The 18,393-nt window shown below is 38.3% G+C and overlaps 1 protein-coding gene across 1 annotated transcript; it reads right to left on the bottom strand.

Moving 5' to 3' along the window:
* Window positions 1-9,873: 9,873 nt before the first annotated feature.
* On the bottom strand, window positions 9,874-18,120 carry LOC131196869 (vomeronasal type-2 receptor 26-like). Its single transcript, XM_058180282.1, has 4 exons — window positions 17,332-18,120; window positions 13,433-13,660; window positions 12,085-12,211; window positions 9,874-10,784 (listed from the first exon to the last, which is right to left on the bottom strand). Exons 1-4 carry the CDS (start codon window positions 18,118-18,120, stop codon window positions 9,874-9,876), a joined length of 2,055 nt encoding a protein of 684 aa, XP_058036265.1.
* Between the last annotated feature and the right edge of the window lie 273 nt (window positions 18,121-18,393).

The following is an 18,393-nucleotide window of genomic DNA, read 5'->3' as shown; positions in this document are numbered from 1 at the left end:
TCACATTTGTAATTTGGAAGGAATCGTCGTGATTTGAAAAGCAGGTCCAGGGTGGCCCAGTAGGTCATCCGTGCCTCATAATAGCTATCATATATGTGAAAGCCGAGTGTAAGATTTGGCAAGAGGTTTGCATTTTCATTGATCTCACTTACAGCAAATGCCAAAGTCAGGACATGCTGATAGAATTTTGTCACCATCCTGCAAAGACAAATAGATGGCCCAAATATTCGGGGGACACAGAACTGGAAAAAAAAAGTAGCATTTCTAGTCTATTTATTTAGAGAGAGAAAATGACTTGAGAGAATAGAATAGAATAGAATAGAATAGAATAGAATAGAATAGAATAGAATAGAATAGAATAGAATAGAATAGAATAGAATAGAATTTTTATTGGCCAAGTGTGATTGGACACACAAGGAATTTGTCTGTGGTGCATAGGCTCTCAGTGTACATAAAAGAAAAGATACGTTCGTCAAGAATCATAAGGTGCAACACTTATGATAGTCATAGGGTACAATTTAACACTTAATGATACAACACTGAATAGAATAGAATAGAATAGAATAGAATAGAATAGAATAGAATAGAATAGAATAGAATAGAATAGAACAGAACAGAACAGAACAGAACAGAACAGAATAGAATAGAATAGAATTTTTTATTGGCCAAGTGTGATTGGACACACAAGGAATTTGTCTTGGTGCATATGCTCTCAGTACACATAAAAGAAAAGATACGTTCATCAAGGTACAACATTTACAACACAATTGATGGTCAATATATCAATATAAATCATAAGGATTGCCAGCAACAAAGTTATAGTCACACAGTCATAAGTGGAAAGAGATTGGTGATGGAAATGATGAGAAGATTAATAGTAGTGTAGATTTAGTAAATAGTTTGACAGTGTTGAGGGAATTATTTGTTTAGCAGAATGAAAAAACTGTTCTTGTGTTTAGTAGTTCTGGTATGCAGTGCTCTATAGCGTTGTTTTGAGGGTAGGAGTTGAAACAGTTTATGTCCTGGATGCGAGGGGTCTGTAAATATTTTCACGGCCCTCTTCTTGATTTGTGCAGTATACAGGTCCTCAGTGGAAGGCAGGTTGGTAGCAATTATATTTTCTGCCATTCTAATTATCCTCTGAAGTTTGTGTCTGTCTTGTTGGGTTGAAGAGGGTTTTTTTTTGAGTTTTTCTTGTTGGGCTGAAGAGGATTGAGATGTATAAAATTGTAAATAGTTGGAGAAAATAGGCAGGGGGATCTTCTTGTCTCATTTTCAGAGCACTACAACAAGGGTTCATCCAATGAAGGTGGATATAATTGGAATAAAACATTTAATTGGAAGGCAATATAGAACCGATCAAAGCAAGCACTCTTTTATACAGCAGGTAATTGAACAGTGAGATTAAATTATTACATGATCTGGTAATGACGATTAAATGTGGTGGCTTTTCAAATTAAATCCACTGATACGGCTTGCAGGAAGAGCACTTCAGAAGGATCGCATTACAAAGAAGAATGCAAGAAGAAACAAAGAAGCATCAAGGAGGATGGGGTGAAAATTTGAAACCATTGAAACCATTGAGAAGAAAGATGAAGAAAATATTGTGTAATGTAAATCGAGAACAGTTCAGATTATCTGGGTGGACCCATCCATTCAGTTCTCCGGGCATGATATAGAAACAGATGGACATGTCCTTGAAGACAACCCTCACTCTGTCAAGGACCTTGGAGTACTCATCTCTAAAGATCTAAGTGCCAGAGCCCACTGTAACAACATTGCCAAAAAGGCATTAAGAGCTGTTAACCTAATCTTGTGTAGCTTCTTCTCTGGTAACATTGTACTACTAACCAGGGCATACAAAACCTTCGCCAGACCAATTCTCGAATGCAGCTCATCTGTCTGGAACCTGCACTGCATATCAGACATTAATGTCCTACCTGTCAATGACTACATCAGCTTCAACCACAACAATACACGGGCACACAATAGATACAAACTTAAGATACAAACTCGATTGCAGAAAATACGACTTCAGCAACAGAGTGGTCAATACCTGGAATGTACTACCTGACTCTGTGGTTTCATCCCCAAACCCCCAAAACTTTAACCTTAGACTGTCTACTGTTGACCTCACCCCATTCTTAAGAGGTCTTTAAGGGGGCATGGATAAGTGCACCAGCATGCCTTCCTTCCCTGTCCTACTGTTCCCATTTATTCATACCCATTTCTTGTGTTCATACTCATGTTTATACATTTCATGTGTTCATAATCATGTTTATACTTTTATCTGTATTCTTATATACGCTTGACAAAAATAAAGAAAGAAAAAGAAAGAAAGAAATAGAAGCAGACCTGTCAATATTTTCTTTTTACCTTTTATCTTTTGTATTACCTGGCACTGCCCTACCTCCTAACCAAGACTGACCGTCTCATCTTTTGTGGTCCTCTATTTTCCCTGGAATTTCTTAAAAAAGGGAAAACCCATGAACCACATTTTAGGAATTCCAGCATTTTCCTGGAACTCCAAGATGACATGAGTACAGGGAAAGTATATACGTACATATATGTAACAGAATCATCAGTGCTTGGAATACTTTACCTGACTCTGTGTTCTCTTCCCATAATCCTAAAAGCTTTATCCAAAAACTTTCTATTATTGACCTCACCCCATTCCTAAGAGGACCATAAGGGGCGTGCATAAGCGCACAAACGTGCCTACCGTTCCTGTCCTATTGTTTTTCTTTTCTTCTTTTTATATATATGCTTACACCTCCTTATATTTACCCATATATGTTTATATACTATATAATCTTTTGTATGATTCCTACATATATTGTTGTGACAAAATAAATAAATAAAATAAAATAAATACATAAAGGTAAAGGTTCCCCTCGCACATACGTGCTAGTCGTTGCCGACTCTAGAGGGCGGTGCTCATCTCCATTTCAAAGCTGAAGAGCCAGTGCTGTCCGAAGACATCTCCATGGTCATGTGGCCGGCATGACTCAATGCCAAAGGCGCATGGAACGCTGTTACCTTCCCACCAAAGGTGGTCCCTATTTTTTCTACTTGCATTTTTTACGTGCTTTCAAAACTGCTAGGTTGGCAGAAGCTGAGACAAGTCACGGGAGCTCACCCCATTACACGGCAGCACTAGGGATTCGAACCGCCGAGCTGCCAACCTTTCGATTGACAAGCTCAACGTCCTAGCCCCTGAGCATCCCTATATACATACATATATATATATATATAGCCTTACACTGCAAGTTCAATATTTAGATCCGCATCGGGATGTCGCTCAAAGTTAACTGCAGGGAAAAAGCAAATGATTTGAGAAGCCATGCCACCAATCATGAGATCGCCAGGTTTATGCCATTCATGAGGAACCGGCTGCACCTCGATCAAGGGGCAGTTCGTGCTGGAATTGGCACATGATATTTGGGGCAACAGCAGGAGTAACACTACTAGCATCAGAGCCCACGAGAAGACCTTTTCTCTGGATGTAGCCATTGCTGCCTCATCCCTTGAAATGGCTATTTTCTCCCAAGCTGCAGAGGAAGATTGAAGACCTGACTTGGAAAACAATCTCGACCTGAACGTGAATATCAACATCCTTGAGAATGCATGAATCACTGAATGAATGCAAGACAATTTGAAGGGACCATAGTATGTCTTACAGAATTGTGTCTCTCTTCTGTTTCTGGTTATGGCTACGAAAGGTAAAAAACCCAGGGGATTTGTTAATCACATCTAGTTTGTCTGTTGCTTTCGGTATTATTTTCCGGAACGGTTTCTTGGCATTGCACCAAAGCAAACTAATAGTAGATAATTTCAAGGGTTGTAATTTGTCCCTCCTAGGAGTCTCCTTGACAGCTAATTATTTTATTCCCCATCTTTTTTCCCCTTTGTTTTCAGGCAGGCAATTGGGCAATAAGGACTGAAATAACACGGTTATCTAAAGATCTGCAAGGAAGGTAAATCACAGATGGGTAATAATGTTATAAAAGATTAATAATAATAATAACAATAATAACAATAATAATAATAATAATAATAACAATAATAATAATAATAATAATAATAATAATAATAATAATAATAATAATAATAATAAAAAAAAAATAAAAATTAATAAATAATTAATAAATAATTAATAAATAATAAATAAATAATAATAAAAGATGGGACACATGGCTCAGGGGCTAGGATGTTGAGCTTGTCGATCGAAAGGTCGGCAGCTCAGCGGTTCGAATCCCTAGTGCTGCCGTGTAACGGGGTGAGCTCCTCTTACTTGTCCCAGCTTCTGCCAACCTAGCAGTTTCGAAAGCACATAAAAATGCAAGTAGAAAAAATAGGGACCACCTTTGGTGGGAAGGTAACAGCGTTCCGTGTGCCTTTGGCATTGAGTCATGCTGGCCACATGACCACGGAGACGTCTTCAGACAGCGCTGGCTCTTCGGCTTTGAAACGGAGATGAGCACCGCCCCCTAGAGTCGGCAATGTCTAGCACATATGTGCGAGGGGAACCTTTATCTTTACCTTTAATAATGGTATCCCTCAGTTGGCATGCCTTAGGCATTTGATATTATGATGCCATAGCAACCTGCTATAACAGTCTTGTCTTCATGTTGATATTATTATAGATTGTTATGGATGCTACTGAGGAGCAATTGGTAACATCACTGTAAACAAACCATAAAAATGACATAAGCCACTCTATCATCTCCCATCTCTCACTGTTAGGATTTCAGCTGTCTTTCATCTGCTTGTTTGAAATGTTATTCTACCAACTGAATTTCAGGTTGAGATTCTCCAAATTTAAAATCTTTGAAAAAATAAGGCAACCACTTATCTTTTTATTCACAGACCAAAAGGCAGTGTATTATTACTACTGATTCGGTTATCTATCTATCTATCTATCTATCTATCTATCTATCTATCTATCTATCTATCTATCTATCTATCTATCTATCTATGTCTTTGGTTATTCGGGTTTTCTCCCACGTAAAATTTGAAGTGTCTTGGCGACGTTTCGACAAAGTCTCATTCGTCATCTTCAGGCTTCAGCTTCGTGCTTCTGGGAGCAAAAGAATAACCAAAGACCTACATACAAACACCCGCGAAAACCTCAGAAAACATATATATATATATGTAACGAATATATATGTAACGTCGCCAAGACACTTCCAATCTTACACGGGAGAAAACCCGAACAACCAAAGACCTATATACAAACACCCGTGAAAACCTCAGAAAACAAATATATATAGTCTTTGGTTATTCGGGTTTTCTCCTACGTAAAATTGGAAGTGTCTTGGCGACGTTTCAACGAAGTCTCATTCGTCATTTTCAGGCTGGTGTTTACAGCTTCGTGCTTCTAGGAGCAATGTGTGATCACAGCTGTTTCTTCCTTTTAACTGCTAGTGGGGGTTTGAACTGATTGGTTGGGAGCTTGGCTGTGTTCTTATTGGGTAGAGGTATGTTCTGATTGGTTGGGGTTTTTGGCTGTGCTCTGATTGGATGGTGGGGTTGGCTGTGCTCTAATTGGCTGGGGGTGTGTTCTGTGGGTGGGGGGGCTTGGCTGTGCTCAGGTTAGTCTGAGTTGCAGGGGGCTTGGCTGTGCTCAGGTTAGTCTGAGTTGCAGGGGGATTTGAGTTGGTGAGCTGCATTGCTGTTGTTTGGCTTCATGTTCGTGGTTGTGCTCCATCTTCATGGTGGGTGTCAGTCTGCTGCATGTGTGGATTGGAGGGGTTTGAAATGGCTAATGATGCAGCTGCGGTCTGGCTTCTGGTCCGTGGTTGTGCTTCATCATCGGTGTGGGTTTGAGTTTGCTTTCTGCGTGGTTATGTGGTAGTGACATGCTGTGTGGAATTGGTGAGTGTGGGTCTTGCATCATTCTTCACGTTAGGGACTTGTTTGTCGATAAGGGCAGGTTTCCAAATGGCATTTTAGGAGCATTGCTCCTAGAAGCATGAAGCTGTAAACACCAGCCTGAAGATGACGAATGAGACTTCATCGAAATGTTGCCAAGACACTTCCAATTTTACGTGGGAAAAAACCCGAATAACCAAAGACCTACATACAAACACCCGCGAAAACCTCAGAAAACGTGTGTGTGTGTGTGTGTGTGTGTGTGTGTGTGTGTGTGTGTGTGTGTATGTGTGTAGGTCTTGGCATATTCGGGTCTTTTCCCATGTAAGGTTGTGAGTATCTTAGCGATGTTTCGATGAGGTCTCACTCATCATCTTCAGGCTGGTGCTTTCGGCTTCGTGCTTCTGCGAGCAAAGCAGTATAAAAATATACTATTGACTGAAAGACTCGGTTCCTGTGGCTCAGGAGAGGTGGAGACTATGGGTCACATACTCCTTCGATGTTTCTTTTACGTTGAAACTAGGAAAAAAACATATCCTGCCAATCACTGCTAGGTATCCTGGCCATTCTGACACTGCTTATCTCCAGTGGCTGCTTAAGGATGAACGGTCCATAACTACAGTGCAGGTGGGCAGCTTCCGTGCAGCAGCACTGGAGATTCATTGGAAACACGTGTCTTCTCCACCATTATTGTTGTTAGTTGTGAAGTCATGTCCAACCCATCGCGACCCCATGGACAACGTTCCTCCAGGCCTTCCTGTCCTCTACCATCCTCTGGAGTCCATTTAAGCTCACACCTCCTGCTTCAGTGACTCCATCCAGCCACCTCATTCTCTGTCATCCCGTTCTTCTTTTGCCCTCAGTCTTTCCCAGCATTAGCTCTTCTCCAGGGAGTCCTTCCTTCTCGTCTTCTCCACCATAGTTATGTTATATAACACATGTGGCAAACCTTTTGCACTGCTTATTCCTTTCCCTTTTAGTATTAAGCTGACAACAGGCCACACAGTTTATGGATTGCAGTTTTAGTATAACTAGACCATGTATACTTGACAGACTGGATTTTATCACAGATTTTAGTTCTTTTTTATTATTTTATACTAGAATTTTTAATTGTATATTTACTGAGTGTTTTTATTTGTTCTGGTCCCTGGTCTATGACTGTAATAAACTGACTGATTGATTGAAAGCTGTATGAAATGACATTTCATTTTAATGTATGCCTATTAGTGTACATTCAAAGTGACAATAAAGTTATTCTAAGTCTAACACACTCACACACATGCAAATAACTATGCAAATAAATAATTATTCATACTGAAATGTATAAAACTACTCCTTTCAATAACATATACTTGACCATGAGAAAGTTATTTATTTGCTTCTTTACTGTAACTTTTCTGCATCATTTCTTCTTTAGAAATAAAATATGAGAAATCTATCAACAATATATAAATCAGCTCAGGTTACAATGAAAGATATAACCAATGCAATTTAAATTTTGCCAAATAAAAGCAGCCCATGAGATTTATTATTTATTTATTTATTTATTTTATTAGATTTATAAACCGCCCTTCTCCCGAAGGACTCAGGGCGGTGTACAGCCAAGATAAAAAGAGACAATATACAATTAAAATAAATTAAAAAACTTATTACACAGTGTGGCCGAAATTAAAATAATTAACATCTAAAAACCCCAGTTAAAACTAAAAATTTAAAATTATAAACTAAACAATTAAGAAAGCCCCGCACGAACAAACAAGTATGTTTTCAGTTCGCGGCGAAAAGTCCGAAGGTCAGGTATTTGTCGTAAACCAGGGGAAAGTTCGTTCCAAAGAGTAGGGGCCCCCAGAGAGATCTCATGTAAAATATTGTTCCAGATCTTAGGAAACCAAATCTCAGTTGGTCATCTCACTAGGGCAGGAATATAAATACATGTTCAAAAATATTAAAAAAATCCATGCAAAAGTTTTGAAAGTTAATCTTCATATTTTTTGAACGGCAGTGGTGAGAGATTTAAAAGCAATCTTAACAATGAAAAATATTTCCTAAAAATATTCCATCAGAGGGTACATTATGACATCCTTGCAAAGGTCGAAAAGTCGACCACTTTAATTCTAACAAGTAGCAATACACCATGAAAATCATCCACCTTTTTCTGTTGATATCTCTCTTTACCTTTATATTCTATTTTTTCTATAGTACGTTGTTTTTGTTTGGAGATGTAATTGTGATGATGCTACATATTTTCATATTTGGTGGACTTGTAAGAACATTAAGACTTTTTGGATAAGAATTTGGTGGATTATACAAAATGTTCTGAAAAGGGAGATAAAGTTCCTGCCGCAATTTTTCTTACTGGGAATTATCACGGACTGTACAGTAATTGAGACTAAATTGATTTTAAATCTAATAACGGCAACAAGACTACTGATAGGACAGTACTGGAAGAAAAAAGAATTACCTACAATAGAAGAATGGATATTGAAAGTTGCCAATTTGGCTGAGATGGCAAAAATCTCAGCCTTTTTGAAAGACAATACACAAGAAAGATACTTAAATGAATGGAAAAAATGGATTGACTATATTCAAAACAGATATCAGATGAAGAGATATCAGACTGCCTTTGAATGATTAGGATGTACTATTTCTGATTGTTTTGGGGGAGGTTAGGAACTGATGAGAATTGTAGGAGTATAATTGAGTTGGGAGGAAAATTTTTTTAGCATATGTTTGTTTTATTTTTAACTAAACCTTGTGTTTGTTCCGTGAAGTTGGAGGGGGGAGGGGTTTGTGAAGGAGGGGAGGAGGGGAGGGAAAGGCGGATGGAAAAAGCTTTGTAAAACTTTTTCAATAAAAAAAAAGAAAAGAAAAGAAAATCATCCATCTTTTCAACAAATGAATTAGTTTACACATGGGTATAATTTCTGTCCAAATCTGCTTTTTAACAGTACAAACAAATAAGGGTTCAGATAAACATTCCACTGGTTAGTCTAAGTGGTAAGGAAAATGCAATTTGGAGTTCCTATCCAACAATTTAATTCTGAGTGTGTCATCCCAGCCTATGGATTCAGTAAGATTTACCAATGAATAATTTTACGAACAATCTTGCATTAGAAAGTGTTTTTTTTTTGGTTGAAACTTGCAATTATATAATTAAATAAAAGTACTTTATTATGTTTATTTTTTTCATATATTTGTTGGGTGATGTCAACTAATAATTGATTAGCAGATCTACCATATTTTTCTGAGTATAAGATGCTCCGTAGTATAAGACGCACCTTAGTTTTTGGGGAGGAAAATAAGGGAAAAAAAATTCTGCCTCTGCCTACCAGCATCCATTGGTATTCATCTGGCTAGCATCCTGTCAGTGTGTGAGAGAGTTGAGGTCTGTTTGGAAACTGAAACAGTATTTGCTGTGTGAACAACAAGCAGATAGCAAGGAGCCTGGGCGTGGCTTAGCTCAACTGTTGTGCTGAGCTCTGAAACTAAAACTGAAACTCCTCTCCTCTGCTTGTGTTTTGCTTGTATTTATTACCACATTGGAAAACCTGATTCTAGTATTGTATCTTTACTTCATGTGTTATATTATATATAAAGAGAAGTTATTGAATCCTGCTGAATCAGTTACTTGTGTGTGCTTTCTGGATGTGATTGCTGCTGAAAATTCTGACACGTCCATGCAGCAAATAGCGAATAGCCAGGTCAGCTTCAGCACATTATTGCAGCCTGATTTAGCATGAGCAGCTGATGGGTGGGTGGATCGGCTTCCCAGAATACCCCCAATCAGCTGTTCCAGGCTGCAGGGATTGCCATAGACCATCACCGTCTCTGTGCCTCACTTTTATGGCCTTGTGGGTGGGGCTACATTTGGTGTATAAGATGCACCCAAATTTTCAAACTGTTTAAGGGGGGGGGAGTGTGTCTTATATTCTGAACAATACAGTACTTGTTGTGAAACTGAGTTGTTTGATGTCAATCACATTATGTAATAGGATGCAATTACATGGGTTTATTCTTTGTCCTTATTAATCCCTCCTTATTATTCAGCTCAGGTCTCAGCAGGATAATATAAACTTTTGGAGAAAAGATACAGGCAAGCAGTGCAGCCCCAGAGGCCAAAATGGAGAAGATCTCCACAGCTACCATGTATTTGCCTTTGGTGCTCAAATAAGTCGGGATAAAAGTCAACCAAACGCTGCAAAACATGAGCATGCTGAAAGTGATGAACTTGGCTTCATTGAAAGCGTCTGGCAGATTTCTAGCCAGGAAAGCCACGATGAAGCTGATGATGGACAGAAGTCCCATGTAGCCCAAAACAAAGTAAAACATGAAGGTAGAGCCTTCGTTGCATTCTGCTATTATCTCGCTCGGCAGGGATGTCATGTCCAACTTGGGGTACGGAGGAGCAACGGCAAGCCATACAGTACAAATGCCAGCTTGAATGAGAGAGCAGGAAAGGACAATGGTGTTGGCTAGCCTTTTTCCCATCCACCTCCTCACATTGGAACCTGGTTTGGTGGCCATGAAAGCAAGAACCACAGTGATGGTTTTGGCCAACACACAAGATACCACCACCGTAAAGATGATACCAAAAGCAACATGGCGAATGAGGCAAGTGACTTTATGGGGGTGGCCAAGGAATAAGAAAGAACAGAGGAAGCAGAGGAAGAGGGAGGAAAGGAGAGTGTAAGTGAGTTCCCGGTTATTGGCTTTGACTATGGCAGTATCGCTGTGCTTAATAAAAGTAATTAACACGCAGACTGCGACCAGTGAAAAACAAAGGACTATTGAGGCTAAACTCATTCCTAGTGGTTCTTCATAGGAAAGAAATGTTATGATCTTGGGCAAGCAGCTGTCGTTGCTCTGGCTTCGATACTGATCATCTTGGCACTGCATACATTCGTCTGTGTCTTAAAAGAAAAGTGCAAGGAAAATAAGCATATCTATTAGAGCTTGACAGGATTGGAAAACAAATCAAGACAGCTCACTTGAACAACACGGAGGAGCCATCAAAGTTGCACATCTTTGTTTTCAAATACAAGGCACCACCAGACAGGCTTTCAAAGTGATATTAGAATCCCAATAAGTGCTACAAAAAAAATGCAGTAACTAACTTGATTGTATTATACTTAAGTAGTACTGGGGACACGGTGGCTCAGGGGCTAGAACGTTGAGCTTGTCGATCGAAGGGTCAGCAGCTCGGCGGTTCGAATCCCTAGTGCTGCCTTGTAACGGGGTGAGCTCCCATTATTTGTCCCAGCTTCTGCCAACCTAGCAGTTTTGAAAGCACATAAAAATGCAAGTAGAAAAAATAGGGACCACTTTTGGTGGGAAGGTACCAGCGTTCCGTGTGCCTTTGGCATTGAGTCATGCCGGCCACATGACCATGGAGACATCTTCGGACAGCGCTGGCTCTTTGGTTTTGAAACAGAGATGAGCACCGCCCCCTAGAGTCGGCAACAACTAGCACGTATGTGCAAGGGGAACTTTTACCTTTACCTTTAGTACTGGGTAGAATATCTGGTAGACTTTCAAGAACGTGCTATAATACTTTAATGACAACAAGAAATCTCAAGAGCTCATGTTTCTTAATCTTGCCTATCTCTAAACTGTTGACACCAGCTCAATTTGGCTTGCTTCCTTAATCTGAATTAAGGCAATCCTCAGATATTGAATGGCACCACTTTACATATTCCTCTATATCTATATCTATACCTATATCTATCTCTATCTCTATCTCTATCTCTATCTCTATCTCTATCTCTATCTATCTATCTATCTATCTATCTATCTATCTATCTATCTATCTATCTAATTTTATTTTAATACAAACATTCCATCATTGATTAAACAGTATGTCATCGGGGTACAACATTTTTGTGTCATAACAGTTAAAGCTTATCACCATATTCATTATTTATATCTACTCTTATTTTAATACTAATACTTAACATATCTATTATTATAACATTTCTCTTCTCAACTTACTTAACTTTATTATACTTTACTTTCATATTTATTCTCTAGCCATTGATAAAATAAATCCCATATATCATAATAATCAGATTCTTCGTTTCCTGTAATTGCAAGTGTTAATCTATTCATTTCTGCACATTCCAATATTTTCTTAATCACGTTTTCATCTGCAGGAATCTCTACTTTACATAATTCTAAGGCTAGGTGAAAAATTGAGGGTGCTATATCACCTACCGGTTTTGTTGGAGATCTTTCCTTCTGGACATGGAAAACAGTCATAGCAACAAAATTTCTTCCCTTCCTTCTTTTGTTTCTGAAACCCTGGTGGGCATGAATCACTGCACACAGAAATAGGACATACCTGTTCATAAAAATAAAATAAAAAAGTCCAGGTTGTAAGGAAGCTAAGAAAATTTAGTTATTTTGGGGGGATCCTGAAAATCGGAAAACAGACAAATGACCAACACGCATGAATATATACAGATAATAGAAATGTAAGCCTTTTTAAAAAGTGCGCTAAATTATATTACTTTCCTATTTGAAGAAATTTTTTTTCCAAAATATTGTTGCTAGTAACACAATGGAGGGATTCAAATTTTTTTACTACCAGTTCTGTGGGCGTGGCTTGGTATTCATGACAGGGGAAGGATACTGTAAAATCTCCATTTCCTCCCCATTCCAGGGGAAGGATACTGTAAAATCTCCCTTTCCACTCCAGGGGAAGGATACTGTAAAATCTCCCTTCCCACTCCAGGGGAAGGTTACTGCAAAATCCCCATTTCCTCCCAATCAGCTGGGACTCGGGAGGCAGAGAATAGATGGGGGCGGGGCCAGTCAGAGGTGGTATTTACTGGTTCTCTGAACTACTCAAAATTTCCGCTACTGGTTCTCCAGAACTAGTCAGAACCTGCTGAATACCACCTCTGTAGTAATAATAGTAATACTTAATAAAACCACAACAATACTGAATTTATACTAGTACTGCAACCAAAATGGGACAACTCACCCTGGGTGAACTTGTCCTGGTCATTCTACCATGGGACAATTTGCCATAGGACAATCAACATGGGATAACTCAAGAAAAGGACAAATAGAATTGCAGCTCACCCCAGCCTTCTAACTTAAGAAGGTTCAAACCTAAAGCAAGAGAAGACTATCTGCAATTGACTTCTCTCTCTCTTGAATTATCCCATATTGAATTGGTCTGTGGTGAGATGGCCATAGCAAATTGTTCCATGGCAAGTTAGCCTGCAATGAGTTGACTTTGGCTAATTGACCATGGTAGACAGCCAGGGCAAGTTGACTGAGGCAAGTCGGCCATAGTGAATTCTCTTAGATCTCACTGCAACATCTTTTCGTATGGACAAATTTTACAGTAGTGGAAATGTGTAACCACAGATGGTACACTGAGAGCATATACACTAAAGAGAAATTCCTTGTGTGTCCAATCACACTTGGGCAATAAAGAATTCTATTCTATTCTATTCTATTCTATTCTATTCTATTCTATTCTATTCTATTCTATTCTATTCTATTCTATTCTCTGAAGGAAAATCTGTCAAGGAAATCTAACAATGCATACCTGGTTAAAGGAGCTGGGCCACTCAATAATTTCATCATCTATAAAGAATTGTTCTTCTTCCAAAGCCATTGGTTCTAACCATCCAATTTTGACTTTATGGAAGGAGTTGTTTGGGAATAAGATCATGTGCATTATATCAAATCCAGCAACAATTTCTCTTCTTTCATTGAAATTCAGGTTCTCTCCAGCTGAATTGTTAAATGACATCCCTTGAAGAAATACATGTAACTGGGAGGAAGAGAAAACAGTACAAGGGATAATAAAAGTAAGAGTATAATGTCAACCTGTGAAATGTTGGAAGCAATTAAATTCAATATAAATTAATCTAGGAGATTATTTTCTGCATCAGGGAGACTTTTGGAAGGGAGGGAGGGAGGGAGGGAGGGAAGAAGGAAGGAAGGAAGGAAGGAAGGAAGGAAGGAAGGAAGGAAGGAAGGAAGGACAGTAGATAAGGTGTGAGTCTAGAAGGCAGGAAATGTAGGTTATAGCCCACGTTTGGCTTCAGAAATTTAAAAGAAGGACCAGGGGAGACATGATAGCATTGTTCCAATATTTGAGGGGCTGCCACAGAGACGAAGGGGGTCAAGCTATTTTCCAAAGCACCTGTAGGCCAGACAAAGAATAATGGATGGAAACTGACCAAGGAGAGATTCAACCTAGAAATGAGACGGGAACTTTCTGACAGTGAGAACAATCAATCCATGGAACAGAAGTTGCCTTCGGAAGTTGTGGGAGCTTCATCACTGGAGGCTTTCAAGAAAAGATTGGACAGCCATTTTTCAGAAATGGTATAGGGTCTCCTGCTTGAGTGTGGGGGCGGGTTGGACAAGATGACCTATAAGGTCCCTTCCAACTCTGTTAATCTGTTCTGTTCTGTACCGCTTTATTTTCTTTAGATCTTGAGAATGAATCCCTTCTGTCCACATAGACAATCCTCTCTTGTGAGTTAAGATATGAGTCTCCTCCCAATTCCTGATTTCCAGTAGCAGAATGACAAATGGTTATACAAGAGAAAGGCATCTAGTTGATAAGATTTTGAAAATTGTATTCCATTATTTTAGAGAAATGTTGTTAGTAGAGCATTGTTTTCTGTGACATGGGTTTCTATGACCCATAGCTATGAAGAGATATATTCTTTCTCAGGACTTTCACCTCAAGACTTTCAGGGGTTTCATTGAAGTTAAGGGGAATCTCATCTATCTATCTATCTATCTATCTATCTATCTATACACGATGCTATAGAGCACTGCACACCAGAACAACTAGACAGAAGAACAGTTTTTCCCGAAGGCCATCACTCTGCTAAACAAATAATTCCCTCAACACTGTCAAACTATTTACTAAATCTGCAATGCTATTAATCTTCTCATCGTTCCCATCACCAATCTCTTTCCACTTATGACTGTATGACTGTAACTTTGTTGCTGATAATCCTTATGATTTATATTGATATATTGACCATCATTTGTGTTGTAAATATTGTACCTTGATGAACGTATCTTTTCTTTTATGTACACTGAGAGCATATGCACCAAGACAAATTCCTAGTGTGTCAATCACACTTGGCTAATAAAAAATTCTATTCTATTCTATTATCTATTCATCATCCAACTATCTATCTATCATCTATCAATCCATTCTCTATCCATCATCTAATCATCTATCTATCTATCTATCTATCTATCTATCTATCTATCTATCTATCTATCTATCTATCTATCTATCTATCTATCGTCTATCATATCTCTCTCAAACATCTAACATCTATATATCTACTATCCATCTCAAAATCTGCATATTATAGAACAAATTGTTCTATATTCTCTTGTTGTCCAATCTATTTTTGGTCTCCTATAACAAAGTTGATAGGCATGGCCATTTTTCTAAACATTATTTGTGCATTTAAGACTCCGAGGAGAAAATGTTGGCAGTCAGGAAAGGAGGGAGGAAGGGAGGGAGGAAAATGAAAGAGGATCCCCATCCAATTTTGGGTTGGTTTGTTTTTTCAACAGATATAAAAACAGAACAAAAAAGATACTATGACATTGCATGAAAAAAGTCAGAGAAAATGAATTTTATCAGCGATAATTTTGTTTTTGCTTACTTGGCAGATGAATGTAAAAATTGGACATTTCCACTCTTTCTAGACCAAAATCCAGCAGTATATTTTTATTATTAAATATGTTTGCCACCCATCTCATCACAATGTGACTCTGGGAGCTTATTCCTCTCTTGTATTATTAATTCATTTACTCAGTCTGTTTCCCTGAGTTGCTTTTCCATTCCTAATTCTATAAGATTTTAAAATATTATTTCACTATTTTCTATTCCCTTACATTCCATTTTAACCATTCATTAACATATTGCTGCTGGGCAATAAATATTTATCTATGACAGTTGACAGTGATTACAGATTATAGTCTTCATTTAGCGACTGCCTCATTTACCAAATATTTATTTACAATAATGCTAAAAATTACTTTGCTATTAGTCCTCATTCTGACAACCTTCACAAGTCTGTACAACAAAGGAAAGTTGAAATAAGATCATACTGATCGCTTTGCTTAACCCCCAAGCTGAAAGTCCCAATTGCGGTTGTTAATAAAAAACAAACAAACCCTGTATTAATTAATGTGTCAGCATAAGGCTTCTACATGCTGCCATAATGATCAAAACATTTTTTCACTAACTAGGCAAGCATTTGATTTCCCATGAAAACAATAATGGACATAAATACCCAAGAACTGAACTATTAATTCTAATCATCAATATATATTTTGTTTGTTTGTTTATAAAGTTTTGATTTTATTTTATAGACAAACATACATTTAAAACATCAGCAATTCCTTACATGTGGCATCTCGGTGTTTTCTTCCTAGCTCCATCATTTTGTTGTTTCTTCTTTCTTCACGTCAATTTAAACAATTGCCATTTTTCCACAAATACAGTATTATCATTTTCTTAAATAATTATTCATTACTTATCTGTACCTTTCTTCTAACCAATGGTAAAATTTATCCCATATCTTAAAACATTCTAAATCCTCTCTTTCTTTAACCCTTAAGGTTAATCTGTTCATTAATCTGTTTTCTGCACAATCTAACATTTTTCTAATAATTTCTCCTTCCAGGGGTATTTTCTCTGCTTTCCAATTTTGCGCAAAAACTATTCTTGTTGCTGTAATTACATGTCTAATCAAATAAATATTTTCTTTACTAATTTTCTCTGGTAGGATCCCCAATAAAAACAACTCCGGTTTTAAATCAATATGTTGTTGGGTTATTTCTTCTAACCAACCCTTTATTTTCTCCCAATAGTTTTTGGCTTCTGTACAATATATATTTTGTTGATGATTGGACACATTGATATGCTATTTATTTTCTGGTAGCAGGATCGTAGAAAACATAAGAGATTGGACGACCATTTGTCTGAAATTCTATAGGGTTTCTTGCCTGAGCAGGGGATGGGACTAGAAGACCTCCAAGGTCCCTTCCATCTCTGTTATTTATTTATTTATTTATTTATTTTGTCACAACAATATATATAAGTATCATACAAAAAAGATTATATAGTGCATAAACATATATATGAGTAAATATTAGGAGGAATAAGCATATATATATATATATATATAAGAAGGAGAAAAAGAAAAACAATAGGACAGGAATGGTAGGCACATTTGTGCTCTTATGCACGCCCCTTATGGTCCTCTTAGAAATGGGGTGAGGTCAATAGTAGAAAGTTTTTGGTTAAAGCTTTTTGGGATTATGGGAAGAGACCACAGAGTCAGGTAAAGTGTTCCAAGCACTGATGATTCTGTTACAGAAGTCATATTTTCTGCAATCTAGATTAAAGCGATTTAATTTAATTTAAAGATTATTCTATTATGGGAATATTACCTGCCAAGGTTGCATGTCTTCAAACTCCAGTCTTTGCTCCCCCATTCTTACTCTGTGTTTGGTCTTCGATGAGTGCATTGCGTGGAGACCATGGGCTACTGCATAGACAGCATTGTAGATACTGTAGCTGTGGCCGCTCATCTTCACTTCAAAAACAGACCGAGGTGGCTTATCCAGGTTCTCCTTCCCAGTACATAGTTCATCTGGCTCCAATGTTTCTCCAGCATTTGGAAATGAACATTCAAAAACCTGTTCCCAGAACAACTGGGCAAAGCCATCACCTTCAGGCTGGTATGGGTTTTTATTCTGAAGATACATCTCAAATTCCCGAGGTTCCTTGGAATGAATGGTGAAGGAGAGGGCACCTTGGAACATCTGAAAATCCATCCGTCTCGTCACACCCGTTACTGCAAATTCCATCTGGGCGGTCATGATCCACACCTTCCCTAAATAAGCGTTGTCAGAAACTAGAAGAGTGCTATAGGTAATTAACCACATGAGGTTCATGGTATCTCCATAGATGATGAATGCTCTGGCCCTCTGATCCATAACAGATACGTGGATATTTCCAAATGTACCCATATCATCACTGGACAAGACACGGCCTTGGCGTGGGAACACCTGAAGGAAGGCTGAACAGATTCGATACTTGGAAAACAGCGCTTCCATGCTATGCAAGAAATATTTCCCGCTATCATCATCTCCTGTAAAAAGACCCACCCATGTCCAGCCAAAGTGTAGAAGCAGATGGATAATTCCCATGTACTGGTTCTTGTCGTTTGGGACCATGCGATAAAAAGTAGGATCCCTGGATTTTACAATCTCTTCAGGAGCAAACGATCCATATGTGAGCTTAAAGACAAAGTGCAGAAAGGCATGGTGTCTTCAATCAATCAATCCATCAATCCATTATTCAATCGAGTTATTGGCCCCCATGGAAAGGGCTCGCAATCTGGGCGTCCTCCTGGATGTACGGCTGTCTTTAGAAGATCATATCACGGCCGTCGCCAGGGGAGCTTTTCATCAGGTTCGCCTGATTACACCCCTTTCTGGATCGGGCTT

This window comes from Ahaetulla prasina, chromosome 4 (genome assembly GCF_028640845.1).
Source record: "Ahaetulla prasina isolate Xishuangbanna chromosome 4, ASM2864084v1, whole genome shotgun sequence".
Classification (NCBI taxonomy): Eukaryota; Metazoa; Chordata; class Lepidosauria; order Squamata; family Colubridae; genus Ahaetulla; species Ahaetulla prasina.
The sequence above is the reverse complement of the archived record's forward strand: the minus strand, read 5'-3'. Positions and strand labels throughout refer to the sequence as shown.

What these genes read in the sequence shown, in the direction of transcription:
- LOC131196869 (XM_058180282.1), bottom strand. Translation starts at nt 18,120, where the DNA reads ATGGTCCCAAACGACAAGAACCAGTACATGGGAATTATCCATCTGCTT. An exon ending in AAGACATGCAACCTTGGCAG is followed by an intron (nt 13,661 to 17,331) that starts GTAATATTCCCA and finishes TCTTCCTCCCAG; the next exon opens with TTACATGTATTTCTTCAAGG. An exon ending in GGCCCAGCTCCTTTAACCAG is followed by an intron (nt 12,212 to 13,432) that starts GTATGCATTGTT and finishes TTTTATGAACAG; the next exon opens with GTATGTCCTATTTCTGTGTG.